Below are 19,772 nucleotides of genomic sequence, written 5' to 3'. Positions count from 1 at the left end.
ACAGGAAAGTCGCCAAGAGGAAAACCCTATACCAGAACCTAGAATTAAGAAATTAAACCAGTGGACAGAATTTAGGATGTAGGATGTGGCCGAGGCAAATTGCCCAAGTCCCAAGAAACGCAACAACAGGAGACAGTCCCAAATGGTGTTCCAGAAAAAGATTTTTTTTCTCAAAGATGATTTAGGATTTCTTGGTAGTCCAAGCTAAAGGTTGGAAAAGTGGTGGGACCACTGGCAGAAACAGTGTGAATCTTCAGCAGATTAATTTCCAAGGTAACATGGTCTCGTTTTAGCAAAATGTGTTCATATTCGGAGCTTCCTACAAGAAGTAATGACCTACGTATTAGGAGGTCACTTAAAAGAATGGACACTGAGGTGGCCGTTCAAGTGGTATGACCTTCAATAATTGCATCAAAGGATGATTTTGTAGGTTTTCTGAGAGGTAAAAGAATATTCTAGAATGGCTCCAGCTTATGAATGGTTTATATTAAGGGGCTGTCTATTAATGCCCTCTGTCCAGTTTCATTTGTTTCACTTCATGGAAAGGGTTTGCAGCAGACATTAAGATAGATCTGTTTTAAAACAGAATATATTTACAGTTTATTGTTTATAGTAGGTCACTGTTATGTATGGGTTTTAGTCTCAGATGGGAACCCAAGACTAATCTTCTATGTACATGGAACTTTTTCTCCAATGTAATTTTCAATACAAAGCACATATTTGGAAACAAAAAGACTTTGGAAAATCAGTCCACTGTCACCAAGAAACATTCAGAAGTGAAGGATCTATCTTCAAGGATCCCATTATGCCACAGTGAGGGCCTATCACTGCACACAGGAAGAGGCCACAGCAAGAGAATTCACTGACACACCCACCATGATGGTTCTTGTGGGGGCTTAATGGGACAGTGCTGTCTTCATTCACCAAACATCACACAATTAAATAATGAGGTCAGGGCATAAGGACTAACCAGAAGTCCCAAAAAGAAGAACATGGTGAGGGTGATGGGACTTAAAGAGAATCCCAGAAGGAAGTGGGTGGTCAGAAAAGTAGGGCTAAGTAGTATGAGATGAGAGGGCACCGTGCTAGAACTCACAGAGAATCCAAGTTTCTTGAACTCTTTCGCACACAGAGATCGCCGGCGCTCTGTGTTGAGGTGACTGGCTGCTGGATCGCCATCAGACTCAAAGGCAGCTTGACGCAGTGTCTGCAGCAGCTCACGCTGTTCCTGAATTGTTAGAATAACAAAGTTAATTTCAATACCCAGAGGGACAGCTCCTAAAGGAGCACTGAAAAACCAAGAAAGCCAAGCCAATGTCACCATCCAATAAGCCATGGTCATGCTAAGAATAAACCAGAAGGCCTCCTCATGTCTAGACAATGTTACATGAGAAAATAACACTCAAGAGAAATGTTGAGCCTGACATTTTGGCAGAATACATTAGAGTTAATGGAGGCAAATCTTCTTGAGTTGGCTGCTCCTTCTCTGGCTGAAGATTTGGTACCACAAAATCTCCCTTCATAATGTAACCGATCAGAGCACTGTCTCTACTTCAACACTACAATAATAACTAATGCACCACTCGTCTAACATATACCATTTCCCCCTTGCAATCAGGAATTCACTCTAATAACAATCCCGTACATCCACCCTGTATGCAATCACTGTTCCTCCTTTCTATTCATTTGCCTTTCCATCTAGTCATATACCATTGATATTTAACCTAATCAAACGACACAACCCTTTCATTGTCCTCGTCCAGTAAATTCACATATCACCAACTTCCCACCTTCGGGCTCCACTAACAGCAACCTACTGAAAGGAGGCTCCAACCTTCGTCGCTGATCAGAGCCAAGCATGCCTAGTGGTTCTGTGCTGCATTTTTGAGGACAGCACCACCCACCCCTCAATCCTTAAATTTAGCACCTCTTGTCATAAACTTGCTTTAAGAACTTTTCCATTCATCTTTCATTCCTAACCATTGCCCCATTTTCTCTCGTTCTGCATTCAGAGCATCAATTTAAGGAAATCAACATTTGCCCTTCCGACTGGTCCTCCTAACTTGTTTTCTCTTGATAATGCATAAAAGGCAGCAGCATTTTGCTAGTCTGCCCGTCTGAGGCCAAGCCCCTCTTGCACTTTGGTTCCCAGAAAGAGTGGAATTGACATTGAGGGCCTGATGTACAAAGCCTGCAATTCAAAAAACGACAGTGTTTGTGTTCGCAAAATGGCTTTTTGTTACCAAATCGCAAAATGGGTTTAGAAACCCATAACAAATCGCTATTTGCATGGGGCATGTTTAGGATGTCTCTTCCAAATGGCAATTTATGATGATATGTATCAATGTTTTGCGACTGATATTCGCAAAACATTGACTTTTCATTGACACTTTGAAAAAAGTGTTAACCCATTTGCAAATGGGAAGAGGACGCCTTAGACCCTTTCCCTTTGTAAATGTTACAAAAAAAGTTCCTTGAGGAGTAGGTGGTGCTCCACGGGACCACTGCCAACTCTCAAAAAGGACCGAAGCAAACCCGTTTTCTTTAAGGCTGCATTTTAAAACAAAAAGTTGACTTTATTTAAAATGTGACCACAGACATGGTGGTCTGCCGACCCCAGCAGGCCATCATCCCATCATCCCAGTGATGCAATAGTACAAATTTGAGAACAACCTCATTAATATTGATGAGGTTGGTCACATTATGACCCACAAGGATTTGTAATTTTGTATTAGTATGAATGTCTGTTTGCAAATTCTTTCCCATTTGCAAAAAGTTGATGCTCACTTTGCGACCACTTTTAGCGAATGGAAATTTCATACATCACGCTCCAAGATTCAATTGTATAAATACTCATGATACAGGAAATTAAACGCAAAATCACCTTCTTGGTGCCTGTTTCTAAAGGTTTTTAAAGCCTTTACATGCGAGTCTGGAAAAAACATTCTGATTTACAGTCTTCCAACCAAGTAATCTGTTAATCAAAGGGTTGAGAGAAGAGAACGATTTTGCAGCTGTATATGAAAAGGGTGTAAAAATCCTTAGCAGCAGTCCCCTGAGGGGTTCCTTCCAGGAGCCCTGTTTGGGCCTCTCTCTGTAATGACCATTCATAGAGAATTGATTGGCCAACCACGAGGACGACACCAGCTTCCGTATTTTTTTTTCTTTTTTTTTTTTTCTTCAGGCATGGTTGGCAAATGTAAATCCTGCTGAGAGGCAGATTTGTCCCAAGATCTGCACAGACCTTCGTCAAAAATGAGGAAAAAAAATCACCTAACCTAGTGATGAGAAACATCAACGAACACAAATAAATATCCGATTCCAATCGACCAATGAAAAACCACGTACAACCTTTTGTGTTGGTAATATGTTTTGTCTTGGTGTAATGGTCATTAAGGCCTTCAAGGTGAATGTTTTTTCACCAGCTTTAACGAAGGGCGGCATGGAGGAAAACATAGTGGCAAGTTTCACAATTTCTGATTCTCCTAAAGAGTTTGACACAATGCACTTTGGCGCAGGCACCATTGTGCACTGACCTTATTGTATGCAATTTGATGGTTAACAAAAACTAAAACGTTTTGCGAGGCCTTTTTTGGACTTTGGGGGAGTCAGAGGTCACTGGACAGTAGCATTTATATTTCAATGTTCTTTACCACTTGTGCTATGGAGGCCTCATTATTGTTGATGCAAACTGCATGATCATGTACTTCCTTTTTGCAAGTGACTCTCAGTTTAGCGGGGGTTACAGTAAAGAACTTTAGATAAGTTAATAAATTACACAGAAGATGCAGATCGATCCATAAGATCAGAAGAGATTAGAACCTGCTTAGCCAAATTTATAACCATCCAAGTGTTGATATATCCCTCAGGCTAGGGGATAGGACCTGAATGTGGCCCTGTGCTGAAAAACCGAAATGATAATTTCAAGGTGTGGGCTATCGTGATGCGATCAACATTTGTTTCACTTGGTTATTTTGATTAATACATGGTTCACATGCTGTGATGTGATATACACATGTGCCTTTCTCTGTAATATGTAGAACCACTGAAATTTCGCTTTTGTGTCTCTTATGCGTATATTTTGTATTTGTTTCTCACACTGGAGTATTGTGTCGCCTGCACTTATGCTATTCACTATATTATTATCTGCATATATAATGTCTGAAAAACAATCCAAAAAAATAACCACAGAAACCATTGTCAGCAATTTTTGATCAATTTATTGCACTTGCTTTTGTATAAAAGACTACGAAAGTGTGTAGGTACCACTTGGTGTTTATGAGTAAATACATTTAATGGTGGATTTCCTAAATGGATGGAAGATGGTTGCAAATTTTACTGAAAAGAGTCCCACGGTGGACGCTGTTTGCATATAAACATTATTGGGTAGGGCAGGCACTATTCAAAATGATTTAATTGCCAAAAATTCTGTATGTGCCACAGAATTATCCCTTTGTGCCCCCGCCCCCATGGGGCAACAAGGCACCATGGGTCTAATTTTCAAATGCTGGCAGGCCAAAGTTATGCTAAACAGAGAACTTAAAGAGTTTGGGTTATCTGGATTAGTCAATAGGAGAGAAGAACAGCACAGAAAGCTAAAATGTTACTATAGTTATAATTGATATATTCTGCCCTACAAATCCTTTGCCATACAAGTGGACAACAGTGTGCTTATGGAATGCTTAGAATTCGAGATCCAATGACCTTATAAAGTCCAAAGAACCCACCATCAGAGCAACAAAAAAACCCACACTGCAATTATTTTAATAGGTCCTTCTCAGTGGTGTCTATGTTGGGTGATCTGCACTTTAGTCTGCCATTACACCTTAGGTACAAGTTAAGTTGGAAGATGGAAGAGCCCATTACCCTACCAATTTATCACTGCCACTGGCTGAATCAGGGGTGTGTTATTGCACCCTATTATTGTATTGCATGGCTGATTTGCCAGATTCCCTAGAGCAACCTGATGGCCTGTCTCCAAAGTTGGGTGACATCAGGGGCAGCCATCTTGCATATGCCAATGATTTGATTATTCTTTGTATGAAGCTGGTGGTCTTACAAAGACAACTCGGACATCTGCAAGAATATAATAGGGTTAATACTTAAAAAATAACATTATCCGAAACCGAGATTATGTCCTATAGCTATATTAAACAAATCTTTTACTGGATGATTCACTCTTCCTCGATGGAATATTTCATCAATTATCCTTATTTTGGAGTAATCATTGGTCAGAAAATAAACTGCAATTTTCATTTTACCAAACTAGCATCCCACACACAGCAAAGATGCTGCTATTACCAAAAAGTGATTTTCTAAAAACATATGGGGGTTGGAAGCACTGATTTATAAGGAAGTCTTTGGTGGTGGTAACCCAATTTCTAAAGCATGTATTGCGGACTGTATACGTCGAATCCTTACTGATAATCAGCTACCTTGTGTAGAAATTGTTTAAAAATGACTACGGTTCATGACTGCTTGTAACCGTTTTTATAAATTTCACCTAAAATATATTTTTTCTGAGCTCATCATATAAAAACTGTACTTTTGTCTGACAAACTTACTGATAAAGGTAGCAGATAATTCCAACATCTCTGGAATCAGCGCTACCTCTATCAGCTGGTGAGTAGAGTCCTCAGATCAGGGGAGGAAAACAGGATGGCCCTAATTCAATAGACGAGAAACAATAGTGAGCACATGTACCCCTAGCTTCCAAGACAGTCAGGGCATTCCAGCCAGCTGGGCATAAGCACTTCTTTGCAGATCTTGTCACTCCAACTAGAGGATGCCGACAAACTCTTCTCACAGCAGGCAGATATCCTTTTCTCCATAGGTCCAGTACAAGGCGTTTTTATTTTAGGCTTCCTAGCCTTAGGCCCAGGACAGGATTGGCAACTTCCCTCAGCCACCAGGCTTATCTAGGTTCCTGGGGGAAGGGGGGGGGGGGGCAGGAGATGATTATGTGTAGGGTGACAGGTGCAAGAGGACAATGGCAAGACCATGCTGTAGAGATTACCATCTTGTGCAAAAACCTCTCAATCTCTCTCTCTCTCTCATACATAGTACATGGTTGTCATTTTGTCCATCTGGACTAAGACAACCTTGTTGATCAGGTGAGGTAGTAACGTTTTCAATGCCAGGTGAACAGTTTGAAGCTCTAGATAGTTGATGTGGAGACCCCAGTGTTTGGTGTCTAAGAAAACCTGGACTGTGAAATTTTGTAAGTGAGCACCACAGCCACTCACTGATGCATCCGCTGTCAGGATGATGTGGGGAACAGGGTCGAAAAAAAGGCAGCCCTTTCAGCAGGTTGTTTTTTGTTCCACCACTGCAGAGAGTGATGAGTGCGGTTGTCTATCAACACTAGATCCTCAAACTGACCTTTGTGACTCAGACCATTGTTGTGCTAGACATTATTGCAGCGGGCACATGTGTAACCGAGCTTGGGGGACTATGGAAATGCATGATCCCATCATTGCCAGTAGGTGCATGATGGTTCCTTATGTCTATTGTTGTTTGGCTTGGAACTGTGGTATTAGCGTTTGGAAATTTTGGATTATTATTGTATTGGGATAGGCTAATCCCACCTTTGTGTTTAGGATAGCCCCCAGATACGGTTGAATCTGTACGGGCTGAAGATGAGATTTTTGTGCAAAAGGCTAATTATTTCCGGTCATATTTTTTGCACAAGGCTATATATTTCCTGTTATATTTCTCTTATGAGCACAGGTTCTTTGCTTAGGTGGTCTGGCAGCTGATTCCAGAGTTTAGGGAGTATGACAGAGAATGTTCTCCCCCCCTTTTGATGCCAGGGTGCATCTGCGGGTCGCCAGCTTGCGTGCCTCAGCTGCCTGAAGCGAGCGCCCTGGTACGTAGGTCTTTTCAGGCGTTCCTTTATGTATGCTGGGGCTTTGCCATAGATCGCTTTGTGGGCAATGCAAAGGCCTTTAAACTTCACTCTTTGCCTGATAGGAAACCGGTGAAGTTTGTTGAGCAGAGGGGAGGCATGGGCTCGTCTGGGCAGCCTAAAGATCAGCATGGCTGCATCATTTTGCACCACCTGAAGTTTTTTAATGGGTTTTTGAGGCAGACAAAGGTATAGCGCATTTCCGTAGTCCAGCCTGGAAAGAATTGTGGCTTGGACGATCATTTGTAGGAAGGAAGAGGAGAGCAGGGGGGCAGTTTTCGTAGTTGTCTTAGGAGTCCTGTGCAGGTGCCTAGCACAGTGGTTATTTGGTTGGTCATGGAAAGCTCTTGGTCTAGTTTAATACCTAGGCTTTTTACGGCGGGGGAGGGAGTGGTGCCCAACTCCTGGGGCCAAAAGCAGTCATTCCATGGATTGTTTTTTGTGGGAATCACAAGGATTTCAGTTTTCTCCGGGTTGATATTCAGGGAACTTTTGGTAATCCAGTTTATGGTGAATCTGAGAATGTTTTGCGCCGTTTCTTGGGCGCGGGCGGTGTTGTCAATCTGAAGAATGAGCTGGGTGTCATCAGTATAGTTGAAGACACAGCAGTCCATGTGGGCCAGGGCTGTTACCAGGGGTTGTAGGTAGATGTTAAACAGGAGTGGGGATAGGGCGGATCCCTGTGGGATACCACAGGTAAGGGCTCCCCTGTTCGATACCTGTTCCCCCAGCTGAATCTTTTGGGATCTTCCAGTGAGGAAGGAACTAAGCAACGATGGGCCGAACCTTGAAGACCCAGGGTTGTTAGGCGGTCTAGAAGTTGGGAGTGACTGTGTCGAACGCCGCTGATGGATCTAATAAAATCAGGGCGCTCAGTTGTTTTTTAACAGCCATAATTCTTAGGTCGTCAAGGACCGAGAGCATCACAAGTTCGGTGCTGAACCCTGCTTGTTGCATTTGTAAGAGTTGATGATCCTCCAAGAAGAGTGAGAGTGTTTTTCAGAATGTTGTTCAATCACTTTAGTCAGGAAGGGAATTTGGGAGATCGGCCAATAGTTCTTTGGGTTAGTGGCGTCTGCTTCAGATTTTTTTAGGAGGGGGGGTTACTCATGCTTCCTTTAGGTTTGAGGGCAGGTAACCGGTCTCCAATGAGCGGTTTAACCACATCCGTGCGAGTAAGATTTACCGCCGGTGCTGAGCCCTAACGAAAACGGGCGTGGTCATGACGGAACAGTTCCGTCATGAGCACAGCTCAACCGATGCTCATGACTGAACCGTTCCGTCATGAGCATCGAAGGGGTTAATAGAGCAAGTATCTGGTGTTCCAAACCTGGTGCAGCTAGCTGGAAGATCCTTGGGGGCTAAGGTCCGCCGGGGAACCTGATTTAGTGCCATTCATTAATTGAGGCAATGAGCTGTGGTCCAGTGGGGGGAAAGCCGAAAGTTGATGTCCGGTGGGGTGGGGTGGGGTGCCTGAAAGTCGGCTGGCTCATTTTAGTTGATTGGGGTGTTGTCAATCTCAGAAATAATGTCTTTGACTTTTTGCAGAAAATAGGACCGGAAGGAATTACAGTCTAAAGAGACATTGGTGACGTTAGCTTCTGTTTTTTGGCTAAGTTCTCTCAGTATTTTAAAAGTCTCTTTCTGTTTGTTTAAGGCTGCGGAAATCCTTGCCTCGTAGTGTTCCGCCTTCCTGTCAATTATAGACTTTTTGTAGAATGCCAGCTGTTCTGGTTCATAGGTTTTCTGCAATTTCCGTTCGGCCTGGCGGAGGCTTTGTTTTTGGGTTCTTAGAGAGTCATTAAACCAGGGTGCTCCCTTCCCTTTGTTTCTAGCTATAATTGTATTCTCTGGCTCTATCTTATCTAGGGCTTGGCCCAGGGTGTTTGTCAGGGTTTCGCTTTCTAGGTCCAAGCTTTCTGCATTGAGTGCGGGGCCTGGGGTGAGCTAAGTAGGGCTTCTGCAAGGTTGGTGGCATCGATTTGCTTCCAGTTGCGCACCCTGATCCAGTCTAAGGGTGGTTGAGGTATTACGCAGTCCAAAGGGGCCCAGCATTTTAGGAGTGCATGGCCCGACAAGTACAGGGACTAATCTCGGTTAGGCTAGCCCAGGGTTGTGAGGTCCAGATTAGGTCGAGGATGTACCCTTTCTGGTGGGTGGGGGCATCTACGAGCTGATGTAGCCCCATTGCTTCCATACCTATTTCGAATTGCCTAGCATGAGATTCCTTCAGGGCGGTGTCCCAGTGATAGTTGAAGTCTCCCGTGATGAGGAGCCTTTTGTAGCGAGAGCACAGATCGGTGATCATTTCCAGGAACAGTTTGTTAAAACTGGGGGTTGACCTTGGGGGGCTGTAGGCTACTGCCATTAGGAAGCATGAAGATTTGAGTGAAATTTTGACTCCTACAATGTCAGCTTGGTCAATGCTTTCAGCCACTACTTTTGTAACCGGTAGCCGTTTGTTGAAGAAAATGGCCACTTCCCCTCCTTGAGTGGTTCCTTGTCTATTGTGCCAAAGAACATCATAGTTCTCTGGAAGTGAGGCAATAATGTCTAGAGCGGAAGAGTCCTCAAGCCAGGTTTCAGTGAGGGCTAGGATGTCTACCTCATCATCGTGGAGGAGTGAGAATGAGAGCGAGCAGCGTCGCTTTTGAGTATGTCAGAAATTGGCCAGGGAGTCTGGCCCCCGGCCCCAGACGGCTGCGGACGGGCGTGCCTTTGGCGCGCCTCCGGCACGTCCGCTGCGAGTTAAGGCAGGCATCCTAATTTTATAGGTCCTGCTCAAACACTAGAGCACTCACCTCGAGTGTGCCCCTGTCGGAAGTTCCCCCTGGTGCTTCCAGTGTGCGCAACGTTCCCTCCACTCTATCGGTAGCAACCGCTGTGGACCAGGGAACACGCAAGCAAGTCACCAGGTATGTTAGGGCTGTTACTTTTTTTCCTTATGCTAACTTGTAACTAAGGTACTGTTTTAATTATTCAATAAAAATTATAATTTTATTTTTTAAAGATGAGATTTTGGGAAATTGATGGTGAAACCTAACTGATAAAGCAGGTCTATAGTTGTTTGAGTGTGTTGTTGGCACAGACGAAGAGTGCTGGCTTTGTGAAGCCAGTCGTCGAGATATGGGAAGACATGGATGTTTTGTGTACGAAAACATGCTACAACTACTGCTAGGCATTTGGTGAACACTCGAGGTGCAGTAGTCACTACAAATGGGAGAACTTTGAACTGGTAATGTTTGTTTGTTATCACAAATCTTAAGTATTTGCGATGTGCCAAATATATTTGATTGTGGTATCAGGCGTCCTGTAAGTCTAGGGCTGACAGAAAGTCACCTCGCTTAAAAGTGGGATCATTTCTTGGAGAGTGACCATATGGATATCCTCTGACAGGATGTAATAATTTAAGGGCCCTAGATCATAGATTGGCCACAAAGATCCTTCCTTTTTGGGGATTAGGAATTACAAGGATTATACCCCTGACCCTTGATGTTGAAGAGGGATGGAATCTATGGCTCCTCTGAGTAGAAGAGCTTGAACTTCCTGGTTGAGTAATGTTTGGTGTTCCAGAGAGAACCTGTGAGTGTGAGATAGAATGTTTGGAGGTGTGGTGATGAGCTTCAGACAATAACCATGTTGGATAATGTCCAACACCCACTGAGTGGGGAGAAACTGTTGCAATCGTCCCCCAAAGGATCGGGGGAAGGAGAATAGTCACTGCTTTATGCTGGGTGCAGCACCACATGTGGAAGCACCTCTGCCTCTACCCTTAGAGTTACTGCCTGTGTGATAGCCTTAGGGAGAGGAGTGATGACTCTCACTGCTTTGTGCTGGGTGCAGCACCACATGTGGAAGCACCTCTGCCTCTGCCTCTACTCTTAGAGTTATTGCCCGTGTGATAGCCTTTGGGAGAGGAGTGATGACTCTGACCTCGGTGGTATGAGGAACTGGTATCGAAGATGTTGTTTTTGAGCCCACCCTGAAGGAGGAGTGATGAAAGGGATGCAGTGTTTGTAATGTACCCATTGACTTTGCAACTTTTGTGTTCTTTTTCATCTTCTCAAGATCCTGGTCAACTTGTGGGTCAAAAAGTTATTCCTTATCAAAGGGGACATTTAACAGGCGTTGTTGAACCTCTAGCTTAAAGCCAGATATGTGCAGCCAGACATGGTGATGCAACAAAACGCTAGTGTAAATGCCCCTGGCAGCAGTGTCTTCAGAATCAAGGAAGCACCTAATGGAGACATTAGAAATAAGCCTTCCCTTAGCTACAAGCTCTTGTTCTCTCTTTTTATGCTTCTCTGGGATGGGCTGGAGGAGCTCGTCCATTTTATCCAAGTAGGCAAAATAGTATCTGGACAAAAACCCCATGGTTTTAGCAATATGTCAGTGATTGGCGGACTGCGTTGCTACTCTTTTGCCAGAGGCATCAATAAACTCCTTATCAGAAGGTGGAGCATCTCTGGCAGCCTGGGAATTAGCCCTCTGACAGTTGTAGGAGACAAGAGAGTCCGGTGGAATTTGCCTTCTGATATAACTAGGGTCAGAGGATAAGGCTTTGTTTTTTTAAATTTATCGACCCTTGGAGTGATAATCCCCTGTCCCATTCCCACCTGGAAATGAATGTGAGGACCCCTGAAGAGTGATGCCTAATGGATCACAGTTAGAATAAGGGGGAGAATGTTGAAGGTGGTGGATGCAGGGAATAAAGGGTGATGGTGGCAGAGGTGGAGTAGAAAATGGTGTAGGAGGGTGCAAGCGACTGGTGGCCTTGTCAGACTTCTTTTTGGGTTCGACCAGCAGATTAATAGCCTCTCCGAAGGAAAGTTGGCACTTGGATGGAGGTAGTGCAGGTACCACAGTTTTGGACAGAATGCACCCAGAGTGAGGCTGTATTTGAATTTGCCTCTGGCGGGCATCAAGTTTCTCCTGCATCTTGTGGAGAATTGGTTCCACTGAAGGACCAGGGTCAGATCTTGGTGCCGGTCTAGAAATATTCGAAGCCGAGATGGATTTGTGTTTTAGGGCCGAAGTGGTCGGTGCTGAAGATGATGCTGGTCAGCTCGGTACCGAAGTGGTGGGCTTTGGATGGAGTTCTGGTGCTGAGCCTGAGGGTGGGGCATCCAACTCGGAATTTTGGTGCTGACCATGGCCTGCTTGCAGTGGTGGCCCAGGAGCCTTATGTTCGGTCGGAGTTGAATGTTTTCTTAGTGGCAGGACGGGGACGTCAGTATTCACAGTACACTGATCTGGTGGAAGGCTCTGCATCTGGAGGTTGATTTCTAAATTGAAGTTGGAGTCTTCAACAGAAAAAGCCTCATCTTCGCACTCAGAGGCCTCGTGGAGTCCCTCCACTCGACATCTTGGTGTACGATGATGTTGGGCGTATTGTTGATATCTCTCCGCTGCATCACCCTGCAACGTGCCCTTCTGTTTCGTAAAGTTTTCTTCTACCGAAACTAACAACAGGCCTCACAGGCCTCTTTCATGTGGTCGGGAGACAAGCACAGGTTGCAGAACTGGTGTAGGTCGTCAGCAGGTACTTAGCAGGCATCTCTGGCAGAAACAGAACAGTGTCCATTCACATTCGATAACAATATCAGTGAGGGTAAGGGTTAATCATGATCCAAAGGAGTCCAAAATGGTCTTGAACCGGAGAGCAGTAATACACGTCCAAACCCGATGACAAAAGAAAATAATCTAACAATGAAGTCTATGCACTTACACACATCTGGACTCAGCACTAGACGGCAGAAGTATGCAAGGCATGTGTATCTGCAGCCACATATGCCTCGAATATTCTGTTTCCTTGATTTCTCCCGGTCTGTTTGATTTGCATTTCTCTATGATTTAGCTTGCATGCATTCAATCCTTACAGAAGATTCTGATTTGTAAATCATTTTCATACATGTATGAGTACTGTACCCATGCAAGTTGGTCAAAAAGGACATATGGCATTTACAGTGCACACAAATATATATAGCTTATCATTAAACGGTCACCCTCAACGCATACCACTGAAAAACTCTAAACTAAAAACCACAGAGACGCCTACCATGACACAGTGATCATTCTCCATATATGGAATCATAGTAGTAAAAACCCAACTATAAAAACCTACCAAATGTTGCTAGGATAGGATGATCTTCTATTGAAATTAAGTGTTTCATTCATAAATATTTCTATCCCTTTATTGAACAGCATTTAGATTCATTAGCGATGTGTTTACAAGTAATTATTGTAATATCAAACTTGCGCCTGTGAGTGAATGAGTGAAAAAGGCTTGAGACAGTTATGGCCCTCCACAATGCAGTGATAATTCATTGATGTTATAGATGGTGCTGCTGCCAGTCATTGTGCTTCATTAGCGTGCTTATCTGTCTCTTGCGAAGCTGTCAGTATTTGCTGTTCCTCTATGCATTTGACTGTGTCCAAGGCAATTCTTATTTGCTTATCTCAGTTCTAGTAATCTCCTCCTTTGCTAATAACCCTTCCTCTCACACTTCTAATTCTCGCTTTGATTGATATACTGTTTGTATATATTGCTATCTACCTAGCTTCCTCTTCATCCACACCTTTCCTTCCACCACTACTGATTTCTATGTTTCCCTTCCTCCTTCTTTCTCCCTATGTAGGTCTCACCTATGACACAGCTTTTAGCTGGACCATACCAAACACTTACAGTCGGCTTAGAGCCGCCCTTTGCTTACCCCTAGTTGGCTTTATTGTCACTCTCATTTGCTTGCTCTCTTAACCCCTCGCATGCTGATGACGGCCGGGAGCCGTCATGGCACACAGTGCTCGTGTGCTGATGATGGCTCCCGGCCGGCACGACCGCACCCGCGATCGGAATGTGCCGCACAGGCGCAAAATCGCGGCAGCATGCAAGGGGTTAAATACGCCTCCACCCTCTGTGTTGCTTTCCACCCCTCTCAGTGTGTCTCTAAAAGCACAGCAACAGATTCATTGTTGACAGGGTATGATTAGAAATGCATAAGTTAACTTATTTTTATCTCCTGCGTTCCACGTATTGCACAAATGCTCAGGCTTTAACACAGAAAAGGCTTTTATGACAAAAGAAGAGGGCTGGCTTATGCACTCAGATTTTGTTTGAAGCAGATGAAGTAATCAGAATGATTGAAAAGGAGATGTTTCTGCCACTACAAGCCAGTAAAACTGCTCCCTGTACTACTGTAGAGGACCAAATGGTTGGAGCAAGTTTCAGTTCTGTGGTAAGTAAATTAGGCCTTGGCAGGCATTCTTTTAAACTTTTGTAATCCTGTTAAATTCCGGTGAAAATAAACCATGTCATTTATGAAAATTAAAAAGAATGAATTCAGATTACAGTTTTGAGATACTACAAGAAACCTTTCCTCCAGGTTTCTGAAATGCATTTTTCCTTTTGCTGTTTAAAACAATGCTTTACAAGCATAGGCAAAACCAATATCTTGGTACTCTCATTATAGTGGCGAAACTTACTGGCTTTGCCAATAACGGTTTCTTTCTTGCTCTGAGTCAGTCTGATGACAGAAAATAAATCCTGGCCTACAAACTTAATACTGGTGCCCACCACCATCACAAATTAAACACTATTCTTTTTTAATGCCCCGCCGCGTTATCTAGCATAATTATTCTTACAGCCCGTCTCTTCCTCTCTAAACACTAACATGCTCTTCCTCATGTTAAGCTCACTCTATTTTACTGATCATTTCATTACACTTTCTTAATCTACCTCTTCTTTCTTATCACTTCTGCTCCTTTCTTCTTTGTCTCTTCTCCTTTCTTCATCTCTCCTTCTCCTACTACACTTCCTATCTCACCCATCTACAAGTCCCTTTTCTGAATCCTGTGATTGCTTCAGCCTTGCACCAGCTGCACGGCTTCCAGTGCAGAGGCCTATCTGCCTGGCAACCAGGCAGCGGAGCAATCAGGGTGATGATGTGGCATCACAGGACCACTGCAGAGACTCTTTCACCTCAAGTCCATGTGTCTATGCAGGCGTGATTCACTTTGGAGGAAAGGATTCAGAACTTAGGTGGGAAGATGGCTGAGTCATATAATCACTCACCGCTGAGAAAGCAGCAAACAGCAGGTCACAAATTTGATTCAGTAACCTGAGTACCATTAAATGAAGAGAAAATAACACGTTCTTCAGAGCACGTGAAACAGCAAAAGTGCAGCTAAAAGCACTAGGTTAAAAACAATTAATCTGAAACAGAATGTGACTATCTGGTCACATATACGTCACAGGTTGACAGATAATACTCCTAGTGACCCCTATGCTATCTGTAAATTATCTGAGAGTAAAAACTAAACCACTGCTAGCACAAAATCTTTTGTAATGCCAATGTATAATTGTAAGCGCAGTGAGGTTCTCATCTTTCCTTCTGGTGACCTGTTACATCTTCATGGGATTAGAGCTTCCTAAGAAGCTGCAATAAGTCCTGAAGTTGTGCCAATGTACTGGAACTACCTTCATATCCTGTCTATGCTCCCACTACTTCTCTCCATGGAATTTGCCACTGTAGATCTTTTGTTCTTAGTTTGTTGTGAGTGCACCAGGGAACAACAGTAGGGTTCTATGACAGCTTTCAAGAGTAACAGCTAGTCCTGCTTCATCAAAACACAGGGGGTGCAATGCTCCGCAGCCACCGGCCTCCCGTCACCACCCTACACATGAGGACTCCCTCAAGAAAAGCATACAAGTTCAGATGCATCTAATTCAAGTCATCACAGCAAAAAACATTTTTGGCAGTATAAAAGCAAGTTTATATTAATTTAGAGGAAGAAAATGAGTGGTAAGGCAGGTCACCACTCATTTTCTTCCTCTAAATTTGGATCATTCGACCAAACTCCCACATGATGAAACTCCGCCGTAAGGGTGGTCTGATGGGATTTTTCTGAAGCCATTTGTGACTCAATTTTTCACGCATGACCTCCCTGCCTCTTAGACACTAGTATAGCTGAACACCACCTTGACCTGGTCTTCTCTTTTGTGTATCACTAGTATGACAGTAAGGGAGTGAGTTGACAGGTCGTTAAATATTTCCCTTTGACCCCCCACGCATTTTTTTGATTAGGTCATTTATGACAACATGTCATGGCATATTTATTGGACACAAAGAAAATTAAATTATCCTCAGCCTCTGGATATTCCACATTTACACAAGGGTAAGTATATATTATTTTCTGATGACTCTGCTTGTGCATATGCATTGCAAGAAATACTGTTTTAGAGACATTTACTTTCAGTAGCGCATGGTGGATTGGTGAGCTACCTGGAGAAACCGGGTTAGAAAACAAATGGCTAGTCTTTAGTATGAAAACATTCCTTGCATGTGACCTGATTTCTAGCACATCATAAACTAATCCCTAGCATGGGGTGAGCCTACCCCTCTACACACTATGAGCTTAGTTCATGTGATACTCCTTTGTGACAAGCTTAGCAGGGATCCGTGGTGAAAGGAAAAACAAAGTGTGTAATGCTCTCTATAAAGCCTGTGTTCTCCTGTTCCCTTAAGGAAACTTTGATCTGCTTACAAACTGATTATGGTGTCTACAAAGCAATGTTGCACAAGCAGCTTTGCTTTAGCATTCTGCCAGTACATTACTTCTTTAAGGACAGTGACCAAAAACACATAACAATCATCCCCCCTCAAATTGATTTTGGTTCAGCAGATTCAATTATAACTGCAGGAATAAAAACATATCAGATGGTGCAATGTTGTGTACAGCATGCCAGAAGATGTGGCCAACAAAAGAGATGAGGCCCTAAATAAATTCATGTTAACTAGACTATGATTCCCCAAGCTAAAAACTGACATGAACCTATGAAATAGACATATGGAATTTATGCTGTAGTAGAATTGAGAATTTCATTTCTGAAGATCTGTAAATGCTCAAACATCAACAAGAGCCGTGCATGATATGATTACCATGCAAGAATCTCCCTATCCACTAACTTCATGTGTGCAATTCTTCCTGAGCAGAGTCCCACCTGGCTGTATGGGTCCATTGAAGTCCTCATCCGGGTGTCCATGACGTTCAAACTCAATGACTGCAGGACATACAGGTGATGGGCCATCTCATCTCCGAGGGATGCCGAGCTGTGGATAATGTTCTGAAAAAGAATCAGATCAATGTCAGACTTACTTTATCATTCCGCTGGATCAATAAAACAGGTCACAGGGTCCTCCTAAAATGGGTATCGAGTGAGGGGTCTGACACATGCAACATTGGCAGGTTAATCACCAACTGGATCTGGCCCTCGTGGATTGCCAGTGAACATTTCTGAGAATAAAGTCTCAGAACTTTGCAGTCCGCAGTAACATTCGGCCTCTTTTGTTGTATTTCTGAGTCTCCCTGTGCTTTTTCCATAGTGGACACAATATTCATGTCTGACAATATTCTGGTACCACACGTTTAGTGATGAGTTACTCGCCTATAACCCCTATCCCAACACATATTCTGTTCCCCTAAATCTGTTTAAACGGTCTGTGCTTCCTGCAATCTGTTCAAATACGTATTTCCGCTGGTGGGACAGCTTTTGTGTTGTTTCTTCTAGTAGAGCGCAAGACTCTCCTAGAGAAAGTTGAAACATAAGCATACCCAGGCCTGGGACTTGAGCAGTCATTGATTATTGAATAGCAACAAACTTAGGTATTGTCGATTACCATCGCTATCCTACAATTTGATACGCTTGCAATCCGAATACACAAGCCATTTACTCTATTTCCCTGAGATAGTAAAGTCAAGCAGTCAACACTTACGCTTGGAGGGGATACATATTATATATAAAGCATGACAGTAACTAACAGTCAATAAGCAAAAGGGCCAATCAGCACAAAAACATGAAAGAAGACTAGGACTTTTATTTACTGGTAAATATCAAAGGGTCTAGAAATATGATATGTGTTGAAAAGCAGAGGTGCTAGCACCCTTTGGGCCCAAGATACAGCCTAGACATCTATACAGATTTTAAGCGCAAGGTACTTGCTTTACTATAACATTGCTCATATTTCCTACAGGGCCACACTAAAATCAACGGCAGTCATGGGTCTCTAGTTTCTCTCTAATATTTCAATTACAAAGTGTTAATCAAAGGAACAAAGGTGCCACACAAAAATAATGTCAATGTAGCAATCTTGCTATAAAACGACTGACATTCTGTTTCAATGATATCTGGCTTTAAGACCGGACAATGGGCCTAATGCTGATTTCCAAAGTTTGAAAAATGGCAAGAATGCATGTCGCAAAAACACACTACCAAAGCAACAAGGCTCCCACACAAGTAAAGTCAATGGTATAGTTTCAGGGTGCCCGGAGACTCATGCCCTCATGATAAGTGGCACTGGGAAGTGCCCGCTATATTCACACCCTGGAGTTACCGATACCAAGGGTACCAGTAGCTCTGAGGGTGTGTAATACAGACCCACACTCCAGGAGAGTGAACTATACTAGGTATGCGGGACTGAACTGAATATTCCTAGATTGTCAGTCGACCCTTGTTCCAAGGATGTAGGTAAAATTGGCCTACTCTTCATTGTCATCAGTCTCCCCATTTTGGATTGTACAGATGGACTTGGACGTACGTCCTTTGATCTCTTGCAAAATCTGTACAACCCTGCCCAACTTTTGGTTTGCCATTTTTTTTCCTCCGATGAACTTAACATCTGTAAGTACACTGGAAATATACGTCTGTTCACAAGAAGACCTGACGGTTCCCCAAAGGTAAAACTTTAACATGAGTGACGGTGGCTAAAGAACAACCTTCCGAGGCTATGAAGTGATGCAGTGGCCACAGCATGTCCATAGCCACAGAACTTTTTACCTGCACCCCAGTAAAGGCACATTTAGTCTCCCATAACTAGGATCTCTTGACTATCTTAACTATGAGAGGTGTGAATAGCATGTGGTATGTGTGTGTGATTGGCAGCATTCCATTGATATGCTGTATCAAATGAAGAGCAAGGAAGCAGGCCGAGGAGACTGCGTTGATCTGTTTTTTAATTGTTAGCTTGCTGTCCAGTATGACGCAGAGATTGCGGGCACGGTCTTTTGGTGTTGGTGAGGGACCTAGTTCTGAGGGCCACCTGGAGTTGTTCCATGGTGAGGAGTTGTTCCATGGTGAGGTGTTGTTTCCAAAGATTAGTGCTTCCGTTTTGTCTGTGTTGAGTTTCAGCCAGTTGTCTTTCACAAATCGGCGATATTATACTTCAGTGGAAGTTGGCTATTGTAGTGGGGGGTTCTTCTGATAGAGAGAGGATGAGCTGGGTGTAGTTGGCGTAGGAAATAATGTCAAGTCTGTGGGTTCTGTGGATGTCTGCCATGTAGGTGTTGAAAAGGGTGGGTCTGAGGAATGTGCCTTGAGGGACGCCGCAGATGATGCTCATGTGTTTGGAGTTGTAGGGAGGAAGGCGGATTCTCTGGGTTCTTCCGGTGAGAAAGGAGGCGATCCATCAGAGGTAGTCTCCTTGAATTCTGATGTGGAGGAGTCTCTTGATAAGGGTGTGGTGGGACACGGAGTCAAATGCTGCTGAGAGGTCGAGGAGGATCAGGGCCGCCGTTTCCCCTAGATGATGTGGCCAGAGAAACAAAGACAGAGACACCTCCTGTAGTGTGAATCTGCATATCCATCTCAGGCTATATCATTGGTGGGTCTGCGTCATGCCCAACCCATTCCACATAGTTTAGGTGCCTCTTTCTGCTTGTGCAGGACCCAGTTGGACATTGAGATTCTGAACCTTCACCCCCTAGTGTGGGGTCTGGTATTGTAGACTGGAGATAGTCATCCTGATTCCAGAATCATTTCAACCATCACATTAGCCCTTATGTTCCTGAAAGCATCTATAACACAAAATTA

At 43.6% G+C, this 19,772-nt stretch overlaps 1 protein-coding gene across 3 annotated transcripts in view; it reads right to left on the bottom strand.

Moving 5' to 3' along the window:
• ELMO3 (engulfment and cell motility 3) overlaps positions 1-19,772 on the bottom strand; it is a 254,101-nt gene that overhangs the window by 74,272 nt on the left and 160,057 nt on the right. For all 3 annotated transcript variants that reach the window (XM_086947764.1, XM_086947765.1, XM_086947766.1), the window contains 2 exons: positions 16,908-17,030; positions 1,097-1,228 (listed from right to left, as the gene is read on the bottom strand). In XM_086947764.1, coding sequence (XP_086803890.1) covers positions 1,097-1,228; positions 16,908-17,030 — 255 coding nt within the window. The remainder of the gene's footprint in view (positions 1-1,096; positions 1,229-16,907; positions 17,031-19,772) is intronic.

The sequence above is a fragment of the Lissotriton vulgaris genome, chromosome 12, assembly GCF_964263255.1.
Source record: "Lissotriton vulgaris chromosome 12, aLisVul1.2, whole genome shotgun sequence".
In the NCBI taxonomy this organism is placed as follows: Eukaryota; Metazoa; Chordata; class Amphibia; order Caudata; family Salamandridae; genus Lissotriton; species Lissotriton vulgaris.
This window is presented reverse-complemented; position numbering and strand designations above follow the sequence as displayed.